At 40.1% G+C, this 22,075-nt stretch overlaps 1 protein-coding gene across 2 annotated transcripts in view; it reads right to left on the bottom strand.

The window, feature by feature from the left end:
• Positions 1 to 7,863: 7,863 nt before the first annotated feature.
• WARS2 (tryptophanyl tRNA synthetase 2, mitochondrial) overlaps positions 7,864 to 22,075 on the bottom strand; it is a 39,205-nt gene continuing 24,993 nt past the window's right edge. For both annotated transcript variants that reach the window (XM_068181887.1, XM_068181886.1), the window contains exons 3-6: positions 15,344 to 15,424; positions 13,550 to 13,635; positions 10,807 to 10,925; positions 7,864 to 8,835 (exon numbers count right to left, since the gene is read on the bottom strand). In XM_068181887.1, coding sequence (XP_068037988.1) covers positions 8,387 to 8,835; positions 10,807 to 10,925; positions 13,550 to 13,635; positions 15,344 to 15,424 — 735 coding nt within the window. In that variant the 3' untranslated portion in view covers positions 7,864 to 8,386. The remainder of the gene's footprint in view (positions 8,836 to 10,806; positions 10,926 to 13,549; positions 13,636 to 15,343; positions 15,425 to 22,075) is intronic.

Raw genomic sequence — 22,075 nt, 5'->3', positions numbered from 1 at the left:
TAAGCAAGCACCGTTCCAGAGGGAGGGAGAGGAGACTAAGGGGCTCAGAAAGGCCTTTTGACGCGCCTCCTGCTCGCTTTTAACCTTTGGGAGGATGCGGTGAGTGCCCAGAGTGTTACGAGGGGACACAGCCCAGCCCCTGTGCAGAGCCGCGCATTGTCGCGGCGATGCCCTGCACTCACCCCGCAATACGGGCTGAGCCGGGTTCCCTTCCCGGGAGGACTAGTTTGAAAGTCTCCTGGACCCGCGGAGCTCGGAGCCCGCTCCCTCGTCCCGGTCAAGGCAGCGGGACACATGAAAAAGCAGTTCCCGGCCCCGTGCCACGAGGAAGCAGGGTGCTGTGCGAAGCCGGGGAGCGCAGGGCAGCGGACCGGGATGGGGAGCGCAGGGCAGCGGACCGGGATGGGGAGCGCAGGACAGCGGGCCGGGATGGGGAGCGCCGGGCAGCGGGCTGGGATGGAGAGCGCGGGGCAGCGGGCCGGGATGGGGAGCGCCGGGCAGCGGGCTGGGATGGGGAGCGCAGGAGAGCGGACCGGGATGGGGAGCGCAGGACAGTGGACCGGGATGGGGAGCGCAGGAGAGCGGGCCGGGATGGAGAGCGCAGGAGAGCGGGCCGGGATGGGGAGCGCCGGGCAGCGGGCTGGGATGGAGAGCGCAGGACAGCGGGCCGGGATGGGGAGCGCGGGGTAGCGGGCTGGGATGGGGAGCGCGGGGCAGCGGGCTGGGATGGGGAGCGCGGGGCAGCGGGCGGGCCGGGATGCGGAGCGGGCTTGGAGGCCCGTGCGGCCCCGCCCGCAGCCCCCCCGGCCCGCCGCTGCCCCCTGGCGCCCGCCGCCGCGCACTGCGGCCCCGCCCGCAGGGACCCCGCGGCTCCCCCCGCGCTGCGGAAGCTCCTTCCCGCACACGGAGCCCGAGCAACGCTCCCCCACCGCCGCTCCCCTCCTGCGGCACCTTCCCGGTTCTCTTCACTGACCGCTAAGTTTCGAGGATGGGGAGAGGCGAGAGGCCCGAGACAACAGCAGGCAGGGGTGTGCCATCCTCGAGATACCAGCAGTGAGAGGGCCAAGAACGGAGGGACCAGCTCCCTACCATTCAGGAAATTTAGTAATTATTGTTTCCCCTCCCTGTAGTAGAATTACCTTTCTTTAGATATTAGATCCTTGGAGAGGCCCTTACGTTCACATTGCAAGGACGAGATAAAGATTAAAGGACATTTACAAGTATTTTGCAGCACAACAAAGAGTATCAAGGTAGAAATCAGCAGCCTATAGATTTCTGTGGAACTTACAAAATCACAGAATGGGTCAGGTTGGCAGGGACCAGAGCAGGTCAGCTTGTCCAACCTCCCTGCTGAAGCTAGTTCATCCTGGAGCACATGGCAAGGGACTGTGTCCAGATGGTTCTGGAATATCTCCAGCGAGAGAGACTCTACAGCATCTCTACAGCATCTCTGGGCAATCTGTTCCAGTGCACCTGCACAGTAAAGAAGTTCTTTCTTGTGTTCAGGTGGAACTTCCTATGTATCAGTTTCTTTTCGTTGCCTCTTGTCCTAGTGCTTGGCACCACTGAGAAGAATGGTGTAACTGGATGCCTGGCTCCATATCCTTGACAGCCTCTCTGCAGGTACTTACAGATATTGATGAGGCCCTCTCTCAGACATCTCTTCTCAAGGCTGAATAAGCTCAACTCTTTCAGCTTTTCCTCATAAGATATTTGAGATCTTCAGAATCCCACCACATCCTTGGGCCATTTTGGCAATGGTTATTAAAGACCAAAATGATACTTTCCCAACAGGTCACACTGAGACTACAGAACCTGCAGCACTCATGCAGTGTACACAGCAAATTCATCGACTTCACAGCTTCCTTCTAGAGGGGTTCATGTTGGTGAACTTAAGGTAGGAGTGTCACAGTTTGGATCAGTTGTCTCAATGGTGACAGCAGTAATCCTCTCCCACGCAGCAAGGCCCTTCCTCCTCGTGTGCCAGTGTCCATGCATAGCAAAGACAGCAGCTCTGAGACAGAAATGGGTTTAGTCATTCACATCCAGTGCTTTTTCCCCCTGAATATCCACACAATTTCAAATTTGGGGGTGTGCAAACAGACATACCACTAAGAGAAAGTTAATGAGGACTATCTAAAAATAATGGATGCCACACTGCCACTTGAGGTTTACATTTGGCCTTCAACCTTAAGGAGAAAATTTCTCTTTTTCCCATTCTTGCTGTAGGAACATCTGCCAGACAGGCCATGAAGGACTAAGTGTGGGCAGAGCAAACCCCAACCCACTTATATTTATTTCTTGGCTTAAATACTCAAGAGGCACTTACTGAAATCTTTGTTATTCATTCACCAAACAAAGAGACTCTTCAAATACATTTGACAAACTGTTTCCAGTCACAATAAAAAGTCAGTCTCACAACATTCAACACACAGGTTTTACTTTACTCAGAGAGAGATGTGGCTTAGGGGATGAAGCATGAAGGTAAACAGAGTGAATGAAGCCAGAAACCACCTACATCAGAAACTCTGAATAATGCCAGAGAGTAGCCTTGTTTTGGTAAGTTTCTTCTTATTTGGCTTAATGATTTCTTTCTATAAATCCTGGGGCATCAGGAAAGGACTTTTCACCAAAGATAGTAGACAACACACATTCAGCATTTCAAACCAAAGTTCCATTAATTTTATCAGCATGTGACTATCATTTCACACTGATGGATTAAAATAAAGTCATGCCAAACTGAAACTGGAGGAATTGCAGAGTTATAGATACAACAGCACATGGGACAAGTGACACTGTCCATACAGCATCTTCTCTGTGCTTTGTGTCCCCACCTGAACTATGAGCATCTGGTTTCAGAATGGCTTAGGACACAAGAGAGATGTGTAGCTACCTTGCTCTGCCATAAGCTATTATTTCCCACCTGTGAGGGTTAATCCAGTAACCCCTCAAATTAGACTCATACTGTCTTTACATTATTGTACTGAGGAAGCAGATGGCTTACCTTATGCCACCATCACACTCAGCTGTGTGACTGCTTCTGTCAGCTCTATGAGTGAGGCTAAGACCATGCTATCACAGGCTTTATAAGCCAAGCTTTACAAGCATGCTGCTACTTCCAAACATTTAATAACTTTCAAGGATTTTTGTTCTGCAACTCTTGTCTTGACATTTCATCTTGCACATACAGCAAATGTAGCACATCTGGAACTGATCGAGCCTTCTGGTGTGGCACAGATTTGCTCTGCTCCCATCTCACAGCCATGTTGGAATGTTGAGAGCACGACAGCACAACAGACATTAAGCTCAGTGCTTAATTTTATGTCCACAGGCAGCACAAACCCACTACTGTAGAGGATAATCTCATCTTCAGTCATAGTGTTCTGTGGCAGCAATTTACAACAGAGGCAGAACATCTTCCCAGGTGTTAAACTATTTACTTTACCTGTGCAGGAGGTTGGCATTTGGTTTTATATAAAATAATTGTGACACCAAGGCTGCTGCCTTGAAATGATCAGTGAATCTTCCATTTCCATAATAATATGGGACTGTTGCAGGTAAAATGATTTCTTATTGACACACAATAAATACTTACGTGTCAAACCTTGCACAATATGACCATTAGCACAACCAACAGAATAACAGAAAAGACAGTGAGAATCAGAGCAGAATCTTTTGTGATAATAAAGAGAATTTTCCATTACTTCAGCTGTCATCTGAACAGGACTATATGATAAAAAAGCTTCATTGGGAATTCAATATTTAATAAGTCTTCTTTCACAGCTGAGTGAGAAAAAAAAATCCAAACCAAAACACCAAAGATTTAAGCAGATAAATTAATGTCACATATGACTACAGTTTTGCTGCAGCAATTTTCCCAAAACTGGCTGATGCTAACAGAAAAGTCCCACTATGTAAGAGACTTTAGAAAAGATGAGAGATGTCTGGGTCCTTCCAAGGCTTTTGACTACACAATACATCGACATTCTTCTTGCAGCTACTGTCAGATTTACTTAGAAAGAATGAACAGATCAAAAAATTAAAAGGAAATTAGACAGTCCAATACAGCAGAAAGAGGGGATTTGTTTTCCCATCAAGAACAGATAATATATTTCCTGAACAAAACCCCTTTCCCACTAGATTTCCTCCACTAGCTTGCTAGAATATTTCTCTGTGCAGCAGTCCATCAGTCATAAAAAAAAAAAAAGGTAGGCAGCATCCAGGAGCTTCAATGCACAGATCAAAATGCTGAAAGATCCATCTCTTGTACTGAATGTAAATCTAACCAATCTGAACTGCTGAAAGAACAAACTTTCATCAGCAGTATTTACTGCTACACTGTTGTCAGGATCATAATGGTACTAACCAAGGATAAGAAAACATTTGCTTTGCTAACCTATGGTTCCCAAAACATTTAGATGCAGGTCAGTCCCCAAGGATCCCACTTCACTGTTGTTCCTTAGACTTTCAGCTCATTTCAATGAATTCTCCAGCCTTTAATGGATGCAGCCATAATCCTGCAAAGGAGCTTTGCTTGAATTGGTTGTTGATAAACACACACTGAATCAGAACTATGCAGAAAGCCTTCTGGGGAATCTGAGAAACCAGGTCATGGTGTTTGAAAAGTAAGTGTACTTCAACCACATCTTGAAGACTTACAATTAAATTCCAGTATAATGTACAATATCCATGCACTCCAGCTATTTGAGGCAGGGATATATGCTGGAGCAGTCCCAGAGTTAATTTATGGGGCTAACCATAGTTTTGAATCTCTGCTACAGAAAACATTGTTCCTGAATCTAAAATTCTCAGTAAACTCTGTGCTCTAAACTGAAAACACCGAGCTGAGACCCACTACATGGTATCATGACTTCCTAGGAACAACTAGCTGGAAAAATGCATGTCTCAAGTGTATACATGTTTTTGTTAGATTTTTGCAAGTAATTCACTGTGGAGTTGATGTCTTATCTCTAAAGGTGAGTGAGTCTTACCAGGAGATGCTTTGTCTGATACATATGTAATGGCTGGGATCTGCAGCAGGCCAGGTGCATTAACGTAACTGGTTAGTGCACAACATGTACCAACAGGTGCACAGGAATGGCAAGAGAGGAGATTTTGAGTCTAAGGCACAAACTACCAATGCATTCCAAATAAAGGATCATTGTTTCTGCTTCCTTTTCTTCAGTGAGCAACACAGCATGGGGTAAGGATATCTCTCCAACTTCTGACTCTTTATTTCAATTAGGAAAGATATATTTGGACCTTTTTCCCCCCCTGTCCTGGAAGAACACCTTACAGTGACTTTCACAATAACACAGGGCATGTCTATACCACACTGCAGCTAGGATGAGGAGTGTGCTTCTGCAGAAACTCCCCACCAACTGCACTTCAGCTGACATCACAGAGAAGTCTTAGAGAATGTGATTTAGATAAAAACAAACATGAAAATGCGTCTCAGGAATGCACCTATTTTTTTGCAAACAAACATTAAATCCCCAGCACTAGAGTTAGTGTGAAATAAATAACTATGAAACATAAAGCATCAAGTCTTCTCCAACAATTTTTCTCTAAACAGCTATTCCAACTCAACAGCACTCCTTAATAAACATTGCCACAGAAGCCTACACAGAATGGGTGTTTATAAGACATTCCCAAAGGGAAACAGGGAGGTAGAAGAAGAGAGAGTAGCTTGGAATCAACTCATTGCTTCAAGCTCAGCTAAACCACCTGAGTACCAAGATGGTTAACTCTTCAGAAAAAAAACGCTCTAAGAAAACTGAAATAGGCAATAGATACCTGCAAATATCTACATTTGTTGTCTCAAGGGATTCTAAAGATCATGGTTGTTAATGGAATTGGGATTATTTCACTGGGCAAACACATGTTATTTTGAGAATTCCTCCAAAGGGGCAACTAAAATGAAAAGCTTAGTCAACAATCAATAGGTTAATATACTCATTTTACACAAGTTTAACTTTTCTGAAGATGAAAAAACATGTATATTTCCTTACTTGAATGAAACAGGTCAGGCAAATAAGACTTGTTTGACTGATAGGGGAAAGGGAAGGAAAACCCCTCAATGTATTATTGAATTAAAAAGAAGCAAATTAGTGAATTTGATTGAAACACAGCTAAATATGTAATGCCTTAAACATCTAGCTCAAAGAAAAGGCTCTTTTGAAGTTTTTTTCCTGCTTTACTTACATGATTTTCTGAAAAAGAATCTAACAGTTTTGGAAAGATTGCTCAGAACAGTTTAAGTAACAAACCAAAATTACCTATTGGTGTCAACCCCTCCTACGAATGCTCCTATTTTCCTTCCACTGCAGAGAAGGTGTGTTGAATGGCAACTCTATATATTAGGTGATTTGAGTATCAGAAGTGTAAAGAGACCATGAAACTCTGAGCTGTCTTTTGAATATATGCTTCTATCTTGGCTAGTGAAAAAGAGCTACAGGTAGAAACCAGATACACTAGTATTAAGGATTTTCAGAGTCTTCATGGACGGAGGACGGTGTTAGCTTCTTTCAAGGTACATGCTGTGGGACCTTTGCAGAAACCAATCTATATTAAAAAGTGCTATAGCAAACATTTTATGCCAAGTCAGGAAGCAGCAGTAATTGTGTGCCTTAATTTTTCATATTAGTGCCCCAATGCAGCTGTTAAACACTGACAAAAGTTTTGTAAAACTATGTAAATATGTGCAGTTATAATGTGTCCTTTCCTTATCCACTACAGCTTACTTAAAACCAGGGACAATTTTTGAATATACTTATTCTTTCCAGAGGACATTACCTTAGGCTTGCCTATACTGAGTTTGGTTCCACTCAGTCTGTCTCCATCCACTCAGCTTCTCTAGTCTTGACTAATTTTAGAAAATCTGTCATCATGAAGCTCTTGCATGGCAGTTCTTTTCTTCAGATCCCTAACAAATAAATACAGGTCTCAGCACAGATCTGGAGACGCTCAGTCCTCAGCTTTATGTTTTGGAAAATTAAATATTTCTTTCTGAATCAACTCACTATAATTAACTAAATACTGCTTTTAAGAAAACCCAGAACAACCAAACAACCAACCAACTGCACTACGTAGAACCCCCCCACCTCGCCATGTTTTACTAACTCAGCCATGTAAGACTGCAATCCTTCATGACAAATGCCACAGGCATAGCGTGGTTATGAGCTGCCAGAGTACAGGATTAACTCAATTTACATTACAGTACAGCAATTTCAAACACAGCACCATGGAGTGTAACGACGCAGCTAAATATGCTGGCACAGGATCAGTAGGGCTTTCATTACCTTTTGACATGTACTACTACCCCTCTTCAGAACATGGTGTCTCCTTTTGGCAATGCCCCTTTGCCACGCATTCCCTAACAAGTGCCACAATCCATGGGTCCAAGTCTGTGGATCTTGTGAGGCCCAAGATCAGGGCAGGCTAACACTGCTCTCCCATCACTACACTTTCTCAAGGTTCAGTAGTGAAGAGTCCATAAAGATCTATTTAACTCTGTTCTGGCTCTGACCTTAGCACAATTTTCTAAAGAAGCAGTTTTGTAATCTTTACAGAAAGTTCTCTGATTCTCAACCCAAGATTTCTTTGATTCAGGATTACATCTCTTCTACACCTTTTTTAAAGCTATCCTAGACTTGGTCCTGAACTAAAAATCCTGGATCTCCCTCCTAAACAGAACAGCAGGTGAAATAGGAGAAGATGAAGCACATGACATTTCTGACTGGAGTAGCTTAGGCCTGACAAGCAGGGTGGCACAAATGGCAGAAGTGAAATTCAGTTCACACAAACTACACAGATACGAAAGAAAATTCACACTGAAATTGAAGAAACTAAAGGGAGAAGTTCTCTCTTCATCATCCTGGGCATTTATTTTTAAGTCTTTGGTTTTATTCTGGTTATCCAAGAACATGTTCAATCAGCATATCAAAGCTGAATAACCCCCAATAGGATAAAATATCCATCTGTAACAACAACACATACACAGCTAAGTATGTTCGTGAGAGGATTACATATCTTTCTGATAGATTCTGATCACCTCACCTACACTTCAGCTTCCTGCAGTGGTCAACAGAAAAATCCAAAAACCCACACAGGCAACCTTATAATCTGCTTTTGCACAATTTCTTTGTGAATTTTCTTCTGTCCTCCCTGTTTAACTATCCAGACAAGCTTAATGCTGGTCCCACTGGAAATATCTGGCTTCATGCACATTTTTTAACGCAATCACCTTCAACGCTCTCCTTGGATCTTCCAGGAAGAAATGCTTTTGTTTCAAACCAAAATGATTAATAATTAATAAATGATTTTGTTACAAATAACAAAATCTCTGTCCCATGATACTAAAGTCCTTGGAACTACTCAGCAGCTTCTACTGAAATCCCACCAGTCTCCTTATTTCTTGATAGATAGGAGCAGCCAGTTCTTTGGCTTTCTCTGCTCCATCATCTAAAACCTTTATCAGATGAGACTTGTCTTCCTGGAGTTTCTTGATTTCATTCCTGATAGGTGCAAATTTTTGGATAACTGACTCTGCTACCACCATTTTGTAGTGAGCAGTGTCGAGACCAGTGGCTTGGTGCAGCACCTCTTCGATGCTAAGCCCCGTTACTGCAGCGTGAATGGAGACCAGATTGGAGACACCAGGGCGAGCGGCGGGGTCGTAGGTCACCTCCGAGGTAAAGTCAGTCACAGCTTTGCGGAATTTCAGCACTATTTCATCAGGGCTGTCTGCTATGTTAACAGTAGCTAACTTCTGTGGGTCTGACTTGGACATCTTCACTGATGGATCTCTGAGGGATTTTATTTTCTTTGTTGTACCTTCAAAAAAAAAGTTAGGAGACAATGGTTTCATATGACAATTGCTAAGAACAATGTGCAGCTTTATGATGAAGCTGTTTATCCTTGCTCAAAAATGAATTGTGAGTACAATCACGTATGCTCTGTTTAGTCCTTGCATCCTTCCTGTCCTTCTAAGAAGCCACCTTTCTCCTCTCGTAAACTGAATGAAGCCTGTTCCACCTCTCCCATCCTCACTAAGCAGGAACTTCTGTTGGGGCTACTCCTCATATTTTATGTTGCTTACTTGCTGATTTCCCCCCAGATTTCTCCCCCCTTCTATTACTGCACCTTAGTGAATGGCTCTGAGCAGTGGAGAAACAGGTTAACTCCACTGGTAAAAAAAACATCAGAATCCCATAACAGTTAATCTCCTTATTTTAGGAAACTCTTCCACGCAAAATCTCTTGGAAATTCTCCTAAATCTCAGTAAAAACAGTTATTAAAATTCTCTAACTCAACACTGACTAGCTCCGTTAGATTTAAGCACTGCTCAGATAAGAAAGGTGTGGGTATTGTACAAACTGCTAAGATACATGCATGTACATGAAATAGATTAGTAGGAGAATATTGCAAAGTACTTTAACAGCATCAACCCACACTGCTTCAGTTTATCACCAAGAAATATCATTCATGGAGTACCTAAAGTATCACTTATCTACAGAGTACTCATACTAGTTGTTTTTAGACACCTAATACAGCCAACAAAACTACCTGCATACTGCTCATAGATGGCCTATGTACTCAGTGAAAGATAAGGGTTCTTCCAGCATAAAATTCAGATTGCCCCAGAAAGTGCTTTGTTCTGAAATCACCTTTTGGAAGAGTCTCTTCTGCAAATTCGAAAGAGTCCAGGTAATTCAATTGTGTACAGCCAGTGAGTCTGAATAGGGGCCTACCTTCACCATTCATCTAGGATATTTTGTTGGTTTGCATATACTTGTGAACATAAGAAGGAATGTTTTTTGTGAGCAAAATTAAATGTTTTTTTCCTTTTTTTTTCAAATTGAACTTTTTATTTAATGGTAAACAGTCTCACCTGCATCAGAGGCTACACTCCGCTCTACTTTATAGTGCTTAGTACTCCATTAGAAACTGCAGAGTTTGCAATCCTTAATATTCTCAAAACTCCACTCTAGGTCTAACACCACTTTTGTCACTGAGGCTTGAAAATTGAGAAAGGTTTATTACTGCCTGTCTTTTCCAAGGTGAGAGCTCCTTGCCCTTTTGGGGGCGAAGGTCTCTGCTGTGCATTCCTCTACATTACTTACAACAAAGATGCAACGCTTCATCCTTGCCCAATTCTTCACGTTTCTTAGCAAACATGCCATTTGCGCCATCTGACTCCTCCTCACCCCCCGGCCTATGACCTTATAGCTCAAAAATGGCTGAGAAGATTTTCCTTATAAGTCTTCCTGAGTCTAAAATCAAAACCATAAAGTCTTAAGCTCTGTGACAGACACATATTGAAATACTCAAGTATATATTAAACACCCTTAACAAAATTGGAGCACTGTACATATAAACCAACAGGCTGTTGAGCATGCTTAAAGTAAACATCTCCCACTTGGACACTGAAGAATTCTGCTTGCTAGAGGTCTCTTGCCTTGTTGCTTACATGTCTACTGAATGAGCTACATGGAATAGAGACCCTTCTCTTAAAAGGTCCAGTACTTGAAGAGCAAGGCTGACTGGCAGCAGCAGAGTGCATCTGGCCCCCTGGACTAGAATACCAGACATCACGTACATTCCTCAACCATGGATTTCTAAAGCCTTATATCTATCTTGGGAGTTCATTTTCACAGCCTCTAGTCTCTAGTTGCCAGTTTTTAGTTTTCCACTCCCTTAATATCAGTTTGCCCCCTTTCCTTGGTCCTGGAAACCATTTCCACAATATTTAAATCCATCTTCAACTTCGAAGTGCAGTTAAGGGAAAAAAAATAACTAACTCACTTAAAATGGCTTTGGGCACAGGAAAGAATTCTCCATATTTCTTGTTGAAATGTTGTGCTATATCTTGGGCTAGTTCCAGGTGCAGGACTTGATCTTCTCCAACAGGAACACGTGTTGACCTTTTAATAAAAGACAGATACAGGAAACTCAGCAAAGCTCTCTGGTTCTGTTGAAATGTTATTCAAGACTGTCACAGCTTCTGCCATGACTGAGGGCCAGACTGAGCCAAACACTCAGTCCAGCTAGATATAGGTGCTGTGGGAACAAGATCCCAAACTGAACATATTCAAGGATGACTCTGCTTTTTGTGCTGAACTGAAGCACATAACCAAGGGCAAAAATAGCCCTTTGTGAAGACATATATGGCAAAGATACCTGTAAGAGCAACTCATTAAACTCAGCTCAAAGAAAGGTTTCTGTAGTATCTCCTGCTGCCTCTTTAGAGATCAAAGAGCACATGCTATAGTGTAAAAAAAAAAAAAAGCAAGAAAGATCTGCAAGGCATAAAGTGCAAGCAGCTTGTCATGGCAAGTCTCAGGAAAACGTAACTGTTGTTGCGGAGTTAGTGCTGAGGATGTATCAAGGGAAGGAAAGAAGAGAATGTTTCTTCGTCATCACAATTGTATAAATCATGTGGTCCAGTGCCTCTGTTGTCACAAGTGTTATTAGAGGATTGGAACTGCTGGATTCAAAGGACAATTTGATCTTCTGTATTGAACTCAATGGTTTGAATATGCTTCTGGAGGGAGACAATCTGCATCAGAGGACACAAGGAGGTGAAGAATCCATTACTTCCCCTGGTGATTCTTTCCCACAGTTAATCATACTTGCTAAAAATGTATGATTCTTTTAGATGAGGCAGACTTGAAATCTTGCCAGCTTTTGATTACTCTCCCATCCCCCAGCAGATTTTTTTTCCTAAGGCTTATGGGGTATTCAGCTATGAATACTGGACATGTTCCAAAAAAAGGAAGTTCACTATGCATCTTTAAAGTTCCCAGAAAATTTCAGATCAACATGGTACTCTTTCCTTCCGATTCTGATTTACTGGGCTGACATCCAGGAATCAATTTGTCCACCTTTATTCCCAACCAGTCAGCAAGGCAACCTAAAAACAGTTACAGTAGGAATCAATAGGAAATCCCAGTGCCCTATAACTGAGAGAAAATCAGTTACCATAATCAATATACTTTAAGCAGGTCAAAAGAAATGTTTCCATATGACAAAATGGTTCCATATTCACAAAGTTTGTCACTAAACAGAAAACATATTATTTCTATAAAAGTCTCTGCACAATACCTTGCCTTTTTCCTTGCTGCCTTTTTTTTTAATATTTCTATCCTGGCGCTATTTTTACTCCTTTCTGTCATGTATTTACCTTCTGTCCATTTTCTTGTCTCTTTGATCCTTGGTTCATCTGAACTAGTACTGTTTCTCCCCCTCCTTCAGCTCTAAATTCTACTTCATGACTGCTGTTCCCTTCCCATGTTTCTGTTTCTCACTAATTCTTGTTCCTCATATTATTTTGTTTACATTAAAACATTTCTTATTAAAGATTAAGTCAAGTTTCTTCAAAGAGATACTATTTCTCTTTCAATTCCTTGTTTTGTGCTCTGGTGGACAGCCTGCTGTTAATACAGATAGTAGCCAACAAACCACTGGCTTTGCTAAGGAAAGATGAAACACCTGATTTTATTAGAGATGGAAGAGACAGACATGGTTGAGCTCAATCAAAGCAACGTGATTTCTGATAAAGTTGTCAAAATTTCACCCTTAAATACTTGACACTCAAATCACTCAAATATTTGAAAATCAAATGGAACTCACTTCAAATAAAAGCATTATAATATTCAAAATAATTCTGACTTTTGCTTGCTTCCTGTTATTTTTACTTAAAATTTAGGTAAACTAGAAATACCATCTCTTGGTCTTCTAACAGTCCTGTTTTCCCTGCTATGATAAATTAACATGAAATTTCCCTAGATACATTTTTTTGAATTCACAACTGGTTAATCTTGGTTAGTCCGATCTGTCATCCTTGTCCTCAGTTCTATGTTTCTTCTCTGTTCCAACCAATACTTACAACTTCCTTCAGAACAATGCCACAAAGTACATACGCTCTGAACATAAAAATAATTTATATATGGTGCACTGTCTTAAACATTTACTTGTTGAGACAGTTTAAATCATATTATGAAATACAACCAGTCATGACAATGCTCTACGAATTCTATTAGCCAGGCTACAGGCTTAGGCGTGCTGAGTCCCCAGTCCCTCACTAGGGGCTATTTCCATTGCAGCACTAGCCCAGGTACTACAAGCTGCAGTCAATAAGTGACCCTTTTTCATCAGTATGAACTGGCCTACACAGAATCCCCCACCAATATTGGTGTGCTACATACAGACAGTTTAAGTACCTCTACAGTACACTGCATAAAATAAAGCATAAATACTTAAAAAAAAGTGTATCAGTGTGAATGTGTAATATGTAATATTAAACATCAGTCTGTTATAATTCCCCAAGAATTATTCTCACGTGACCAGCTTTTGCTCTTTACAGCCCTGTCAGTTGCTTTTTAACCAGGCTAGATTTCAACCAGCCACTTGAGAGTCTGTCATCCATTTCCAATCTCCTGATCACACCCAGCTCCCCTGTTCTATAAGTTCCCATGTTGACCTGACAAGCATTCATTCCAATGCAGCTGAACAGACATTGCATATGGGCTCACATTCTGCCTCTTACTTGTACAGCAAAATATCTGCTGCTTGAAGCACAGGGTAAGTCAACAAACCAACAGTTCCTTCGCTATTCTGGCTGGCACGCTTCATCTGTTTGGAAAAGAAAAACAGAGAAGAATCACACTTTTGACTAATGGTATCGCAGTCCGTGATTTTAATTAATTACAATTCTGAATAATTGAGTAATTTATTATGTAGCTCTACAGAAGACAGTGTCATGTAAAATCCACTCCTTATGAATATATTCTGGTTTATGTCCTATAATTATGAATTTCCCTACACTGTTCTGATACTCTAGTGAGAAGGGAACATAGGGTTTCTTTTGTTTTGTGTTTGTAACCTTATTAATGGAAATGGATTCAAATGCAAAACCATCAGGCTGAGTTATTACACTTGTATATTACACATAAATCCTACTTTTTAAATAGCATCTTCAGCAATAAATTTTTGAAACACTTCATAATGGAGATACAAAAAGGTATTAATACCTGTGTTAGAGATCAAGACACAGTGATCACACACAGTCACAAGGACAGGCAGTGATAGCTGAGAGAACCCAGAACTACAGAGGAAGAGTCCAGTGCTGTCTCCATCAGTTCTCACTCCTCCCCACCATCCACCTAATGCATTCAAGTCCTCTCCTGCTCCCTGATATGGATCACCTAGATCAAGACAGTGAGGCTACAAACACTAATTCTGTTCTGGCAATGGCATGTCTGTGTTTTACTTTTAGCAATAGTTAAATATACTAACCCCTTCGAAATATGAATTATTTCATTAGGACTGTTGCCTAATGCTCTCCCACAGATCCTGTATTCTGTCTACATCCCTAAGTGCCTAGGGTTCAGGGAACCTAATTTGCAAAGCCTAGCACCTGTAACACCTATATGTAGGTTTGGAAAGTCAATCCAGTCGAAGTAGGATTTAAGAGCTTAACTTTAGAACCTCAGGTTTGAAAAGGTTTGCTTTAATCTACGCCATGCATTAACACTGGTTGCTGTATTTAAGTTTTACTGGTTTTATTTAATTAAGAAGGAAAACAGGAAAAAAGAAAACATCTGGAGGTATTTAAGACTGCTCTGAACTCTGCAAGCCCAAACTGCTCTTAAGCTGTTGGTTTTTTTTTTCTTTTTCAGATACTTCTCTCTCCTGTCTTTTTCTGCTTACTAAATGTCAAAATAAAATACAAGGAAGTCAAATGCAAGAACTCTGTTGATGCAGTCAGGCTGATGCAACACCAAGATTAAGAAGATGAACATTTGACACTCGTAAAGGCAAATATTTAAGATACAATATCACTCAGCACATTTTTAATATTTATAATTTCTATACTCCTCTTCAAACATATGCCTCTTTTGAACACTCTTCCATAAAATCTACACAGCAGCCACATTTTATAGTGGAAAAATAAAAGCTGTTTATGGAACTACTTAATCAGCAAGGCCCAAGGTTTCCACTTATCTTCCATTACTTTTGCATTATTAAACAAACATTGAAATAACACTGAATGTTCTAGCAAAATCAGTTTAACAACAGTAAAAAAATCTCTTTTTTAGCACAGTTTTTCTGCAAATCTCTGCCAAAAACACAATTCTGTCACTTCCAGCAGGAAAATGTTCACTAAGAGGAACAGACCTGGAGAGATATGTTTTACCCCTTCCACCACAGGACTACAGAATTACTTAAACCTATAACAAGAACAACCAGGGTAAAGTTGGCACTTCATAGATGACAAGTATTTCCATGATAACATTTCTACTAAATTCCCAGAAATTTAAATTTACCAAACTGTCCATACCTTCCACTGGGGCAAACGTAGCAGACGTGGCACATTAGTTAAGCACCCAAGAATCCAGGCAAGTTCTGCATGCTCAGGAACCTGAAAGTATGAAGTTAGAATCTATTTAAATCTTCTTCTTTTATATGCATATTTTCTCAAAGTAAGAATAAATTGCATCAAAGACAAGAAAACTATTTATTACTTACTGTTTCAGTAAGGTCAAGTGACAAGCTAATGGAAAGTTTTGGACACTGCCAGGATTGAATACTCTACATTAAAATAGTATAGCAAGGTTCTTGATCCTATCCATTCATATTCTAAACAAGAAAGAAAATGCTTTAGCAATAGCAGAGTTGAGCACACATGTAAACTCCTTTGCTTAAATACTTGATTCACTCTTCGCAATATTGGCAGGTTTGAATCTTTAAGAGCATGCTAACTGTCTCAAAGATGTTCAAAGCTTCATGCCTGCACCATGATATAACAACCCAGATAGAAGGCAGAAAAAAGTGTTTGTTAACAAGTAAGAACTACTAGGATTATTAATTGCAATTCCTTTGTTGTCACATTTTAAATATAGCAATTACCTAGCTAGCAGTCATTGGACTACTCTGGTCACCAATGTGTAAAATTATCCAACCTCCAGACTACAGCTCAGTGGTTAGAAATATTTCAGGTTGATTCTTTCCCTTCTTTCTGCCTTTCCCACAGATTCAGGGTTTTTATTAATTTCCTCATGCTTATTTGACCTGCAATCTTCTGTGCACAAGACAAAGTGCAACAAAATACCGGAGTAAAATGAACTTCACGGAAAATACTAAGCACAAGACTCCTATTTCATCTAGAAGGAATCACCATCTGGTTGAAAGTGGTTTCTCATTTCTTTCTTCTAGTCACGGACAGAGAGGAGATGGTGCTCTGTTGCACTTGTGTTGACAAGAACCCTCTTTAAAAGCTATGCAGTCATTGATTCAGCTCTGTCAGATGCTGCTTTCGCAGCCAAGACTGCACGTGTGTTTCACTGGATCAGTGGATTTGACATTACATCAGTTACCAAAACACCCAGTGATCTAAACAGCATTTGTTGGGTGGAATACACAGTTCTGGGTCCTACCAAGTTATACTCATTTCCCATGTTCAAACACACAGTCCTTTCCTAAATAAGACTGAAGTGCTGAATATGCTGAAGAAACAGCCTGATAAAGTGGGGACAAAACACATAGAAGTATACCAAAGGGTAGAGATTTCAGCTGGAATAAAATTCAGTACCAGAGGCTAATGAGTCAGCATCCATCATCCAAATTGCAGTCACTGACTGTATATTGGTGTGTGAATCAGGAGGTTCTAGGCTTAAACCACAAATCATTTGTCAGACTAAATCACAGTTTAAGCTACTGTGTTTTACTACTTGGCAAGAGGGGCAGGTAATTGCTGCCTTTGGTTGGTCAAGGTGCATCTGCTCAAATGTTACTCATTTAGCTATTTTAGTATTCCATCACATTGATTGCATAAATCTGATACACAGAAACTGGAAGGCATACACGATAATGCATATGACACCAGTAGAATAAAGGCTCAGTCTGCTCTTCCTTTCACTGAGTAATACCCGTGGATCACAATCAGGAGAAGCCATTCTCTCAGACAAACTCCACCAGCTTCTTGCTGCAGGTCCATTTAAAACTGCAGGCAAATGTCTTCATTGAACAACCAAAGCACAAGAATGCAAGGAATAACGCTGTACTGATCACAACAAAGGCAATGCAGCCTCATGCTCTCTTTCCAGGGGTAGCACTTGGGGCAAACACATGAGCCTACTGCTTCCTGCAGTATCTTCCCCCATACTTCTCCAGCATCCATAATTGTTGCACTAGGGAATATCAGAAGGCATTATCCCTGGCCCAGTCCTGGTAGTGTATCCAGACCCCTCAGGAATGTGTCTAATCCCTTTCTGAACCAGCTAATATTGCACATTTCACAACCCCATGGAGCAGCAAACTCCAGAGGCTGAAACCTGGTGTGTAAAGAATAATTTAGCCACTAATGTATCCATGTTTATTTACTAGTTTTGAATACCACCTGTTTCTTATATTGCATATTTTGGTGAACAATTCCACATCCAGCTTATTCAGTGTTTTTCTGATTTTGTAAACTTTGATTGCATATACGCCTCAGCCTTCTCCTCTTCAAACTGAAGCAACCCTGACTTCATAATTTTTCCTTCTTAAGGCAGCTACTACATCCCCTGCCGCATGAATTCCTCTCCTTTGTATCATATCTAATTCATTAGTTCATTCTGGAGAAACAGACTCTAAAACTTCACCCAGTATTTAAAAAATGGGCATACAAAGGTTTTGTATGGTGACAAAATGTCATCTCTGTCTTATTCACAATACCCTTTCTGGTGATGTGGTGACGATGACATATCATTAGCTTTTTTGAAAATTGCTTGTGCTGAGCCAATGATTTCAGAGAACTGCCAATAATGACACCAGGACTTTCTTTCCTGCATTGTGTGAAGAAGGTTTAGACTACTTTTACCCAGATGTTTTAAAGTATTTAAAGCTCTTCTACCCCTTATTTGCCTGTCCACTTTGTTTTATGAGATCTTTTGGAATTCCTTTCCTTGGCATAGCATTTGGCTACACATAAGGACTCAGCATTGCCCATGAACCTCTGATCACTACCTTCTTCAGGTCATGAAGGAAAATGTTGATTAGAACTGCTCCCAGCAAGAATCCCCGAGGAACAGGAGACTGCTGACTGTGCTACAGCCTATGCAGCTTTCAACAGTGAAATGAAAGGAAACAGAGAAGAGACATGTCATATTTGCATAAATCTATAAAATTATTTTCAGTTGATTCCTATTGTGTTAGGTAGTGTTTATTGTGCCAACACAAGGAAAATCTTTGTCAAAGAAGCATCACTTTTCACAAAATTTTAATTAAAAAGAGTACAAGTGTTACAGAGGTGTTCTGCTTGCTTTTTTAATTTATTTTTGAAAGGGAGGTTACCCAATAATCCAACTAGCATTTCAAGAAATAAAAGTATAAAGAGCTCCAATTAATTCAGGCTATTCTGTGGATACTTTAACCAATAAAGAACTAAGTTTCTTTTGTATTTTAAAATCTGACATCAAACTACTGTGCAGAGCTATCATGTACTTCAGGATTACCCAATCTTTCAAAAGAGAACAGATAATAATAAACATAACTCTTTTCCAATGAAGACATAATTTTCTCAGTGTGCCCTCTCCCCCAGATATGTTAGTATAAAAATAATTCAAATGGTAGAAAACCAGAATTACATCTCCAATTAATAAAACTCATAATCAGTGACAGTTCCTGAACTGTATGTTAAACCAAACTCCAAGAATGTCACAATCACTGGTAATTTTGAAAATCAGCTATCTAATAAATTAAATCCTTCAGGTCAACTTCAGCTACTTTTGTGTTTTGAAAAAAATACAATAGTGTGTTTTCAGTGTAAACATTATTTTCTTGGGAAAATTTCTTGCAGCCTTGCTGAAAATATTTCCAGGAATAACAGTTTTTAAGTGCACTATTTATTGATTCTCTTTACAAAGTCAACTATTTCCATTTAAAATTTTCCAAAAAAATCTTACCCAGATCCATACAGAAATTCCCCCTTTTCAGACAGCCGAAATCCTACCCTTTGCTCTTCTCAATAAATATAACAAGTTTCTCTCTTTTTTTCTGCTCTGTGCTCTAGCTCATTTTAACAGTTTTCTTTCCTAATCTCATACAAGTCTGTAAATGACATCAACATTTCTCAAAGGATTGGGATGGTCATCTCCATGCTATTACCAGGGACACATTTCCTCCTTCAATCTCCATAGCATTAAGCATCCCCCACAACCTGGCTTACTAATCAGTAATCAAAGAGTTATTTCCAGAGCAAACTACTTACATTCCTTCCCTGTGGCCTGACAAGGCCAAGGCTGCATACCCAGATTCCTTTAATTTTTTTTTAAAGCACATGCATTTAACGGAGGTGCAAATGATAATGAGCAGTTATCTAAAAGGCACAAACACTTCTGTTTCTTCACCTGAGCACCCTGCTACTCCCTTTTTAAAGACAAAGAGCTTCTTAATTATTTACTTGTGCAGCTATTTGAATTTATTAAACTCAGGACACAATTTATATTTGGATCATCTCTGGAGCTTTATATGCTGAAGTACAATCTCATAGCTTCTTCTGTAGATCTATTTTTTGTCCTTGATCCTAGCTATTCCTTACCAAATTATTGTTGATATTCCCTTGCCACAGCCAATGATATATACATGGAGAAACAGTAGCTACTTTTATTCCAAATAATTCTACATGACTTTTTATGATGAAACATGCAGCTGAGGAAGACAGCAAGCCGTGAGATTTAAGAACAGTGGGAGAAGCATGAATACTGGAAGCAGATTTGAAAGCAGGCAAATCAGCAACACTGGGCCTCAGCTCTCTGAGGTTATAATACAAAGTTGTGTGTTGGCAGCTGAAGTGGCTTTCTGCAAAAAGAGATGCAGTGCTTTATTTTCAAGATGGACTTCCTCAAGTTGCAACCTACAGCCCTTCTCTGTAATGCACTGCCAATTTGCTGCATATCTATCATGTGGAAACAGCTTTCCCTCAGCAGAGTAAACTCATTAAGGGCTACATTTTAAAGGGGCAGTAAATTTAAAAGATTTAATTTTGATAGAGTAGAGTACAAACAAATAGTCTCAGGAGGTAATTTGGATAGCTGGATTTCTTTAAGTGTACTAAAAGAAATTGGAACAGAGAAGGAAAATAGTCCTACATTTAAAAAGAAATGAAACTTTTTTTTAGGACTTTTGTCTCTTCTAGAAGCACCAGTAAGAGCTTCTGCAAAATTCAAGAGGCCCTTTTTAAAAGCAAATCATGCTCACATTTTTCTTGAATAAGAGGTAAGGTTTATTAATGTGTAAGGCTGCAGGCAATACATTCAAGATACTTAGCAATGTGTCTCTATATTACACAGCTAAAGAAAAAGAAGACCATAAACAAGACAAAAAAATTGACTACTCTTGAATCAAATGCACACAGTGCAGGTACTCTTATGACAGAAAATTTGCCACAGTATCCCAAATTCCTGTTCAAATAAATAATTGATTGGGTAGAATAAATTTATGGTTACAAAGGCAACATCAGATTTAAAGAACATGTTAAGCAAAGTATTGAATTGGGGGGTGGTTATCTAGTCATTGTCAGTAAATGTGACAGTATCTACAGCTTTCACCTTTACCTTGGAACAATTTAGTCACATATTCTTATTTATATTTGGCTAAAACATAAAGAAAAAAGATCTGCCTCTCCTTTTTGAAGAACCTGACCGAGAATATTTCTACTGGAATCAAGCTTTATTTGTTATAAACCCCGATAGACCACAGTAATTTGGCCAAAACACCCTTTCCTCTCCTTTATTTATTATGAAATTAACTTATTTTCAGAAACATTCTCCTAGTATAATCCACAATACTGTTTGAAAAATTAGTCTGGTGTGTCCAGAAGATTGGTGAAGAGAGGAAAATATAACATCTACATAATAGTATGAGATGAAGAAGGTAAATTAAGGCAGAAATGAAAAAAAATAAGAGAAATCCCAGTGAACCATGACTTTCCTTCCCACTGAGCTCTAGTTATGTCTAGCCCAGTCTATGAGAGAGAAAACAGAGGAATGAGAGAAGCAGAATAATTTTCTAAATTAAACAGTCACATACTTCCTCTTATGACAGGAAGTTTTCAATGGACCATGCTAAATTAATGTACTTTAATGAATTTATAAGCTATGATGCAATGGAAGCTTTTCAGCCCCTCTGAAAATTGGACAAGGGGTAGCGTGAATCCATTCAAACTCTGCCCACAAAACAAAGCAGATGGATACTTCTGGAAAATAACAGCAGTGAAACAGTGCACATATTTATATTGTTGTATTTTGGCTTTTGGAGTTAAGGCTAAGACAAATTTGCAAATTCCCACCTCCCAGAGTTACTGCCTCAATTTGCTTGCACACTGCAAGAATACTGCAGCTGATTATACTCAGAAAATAAATCACCCTATCCAGAAGGATGAAAACTGCAATTTTCCGCCCAGAAACTGAGCATTATGTTGTCCAGAAACTCACAGGACTCCTCAGAGAAGTATTCATGCAGCGTATCAAGCACTGCCTGCTGAATCAACTCTGATGGAATTTTAGTTTCTCCTGGGACATTTAGCATGTGTCTGCTACAATAGATAGGTGGACAGGAAGAACAGCCTGAAACCACATAAAAGCAAAATAAGTTTCTAATATTGTTTTGACTGTGAAGCAGATGAGATACAAGATGGTTATGGGTAAGAACTGAAATGCGGAGTGTACCCACCACGAATCAGAGAAAATAGGTTATATCATATAAGTTTACCATGTGTGCAGATTGCATACTGTCTTCTTTATTTACCGCCCCCCCCCAATAGTCCTTTTCGGTTTTAATAAAAGATCTAAGTTTTATGAAAGATGATTGTTACAGCTTTTATCAGTTATGGTACAATTTAAGGAATATATTTTCTGTTTCTTCTAATACTGTCACAATATGTTGTATAAGTCATTATTCCATAACTTCTTTTTTATGCCCTGTAGGCAAAAACAGCCACTTAAAGCATATCTTGACATTATTTTGTCTAACAGGGTTTCATACATCTTGCAGCTGTACTCAAATAAAAATGCACTATTTTGAAATACGCATT

Source organism: Anomalospiza imberbis, chromosome 2, assembly GCF_031753505.1.
Source record: "Anomalospiza imberbis isolate Cuckoo-Finch-1a 21T00152 chromosome 2, ASM3175350v1, whole genome shotgun sequence".
Classification (NCBI taxonomy): domain Eukaryota; kingdom Metazoa; phylum Chordata; class Aves; order Passeriformes; family Viduidae; genus Anomalospiza; species Anomalospiza imberbis.
The sequence above is the reverse complement of the archived record's forward strand: the minus strand, read 5'-3'. Positions and strand labels throughout refer to the sequence as shown.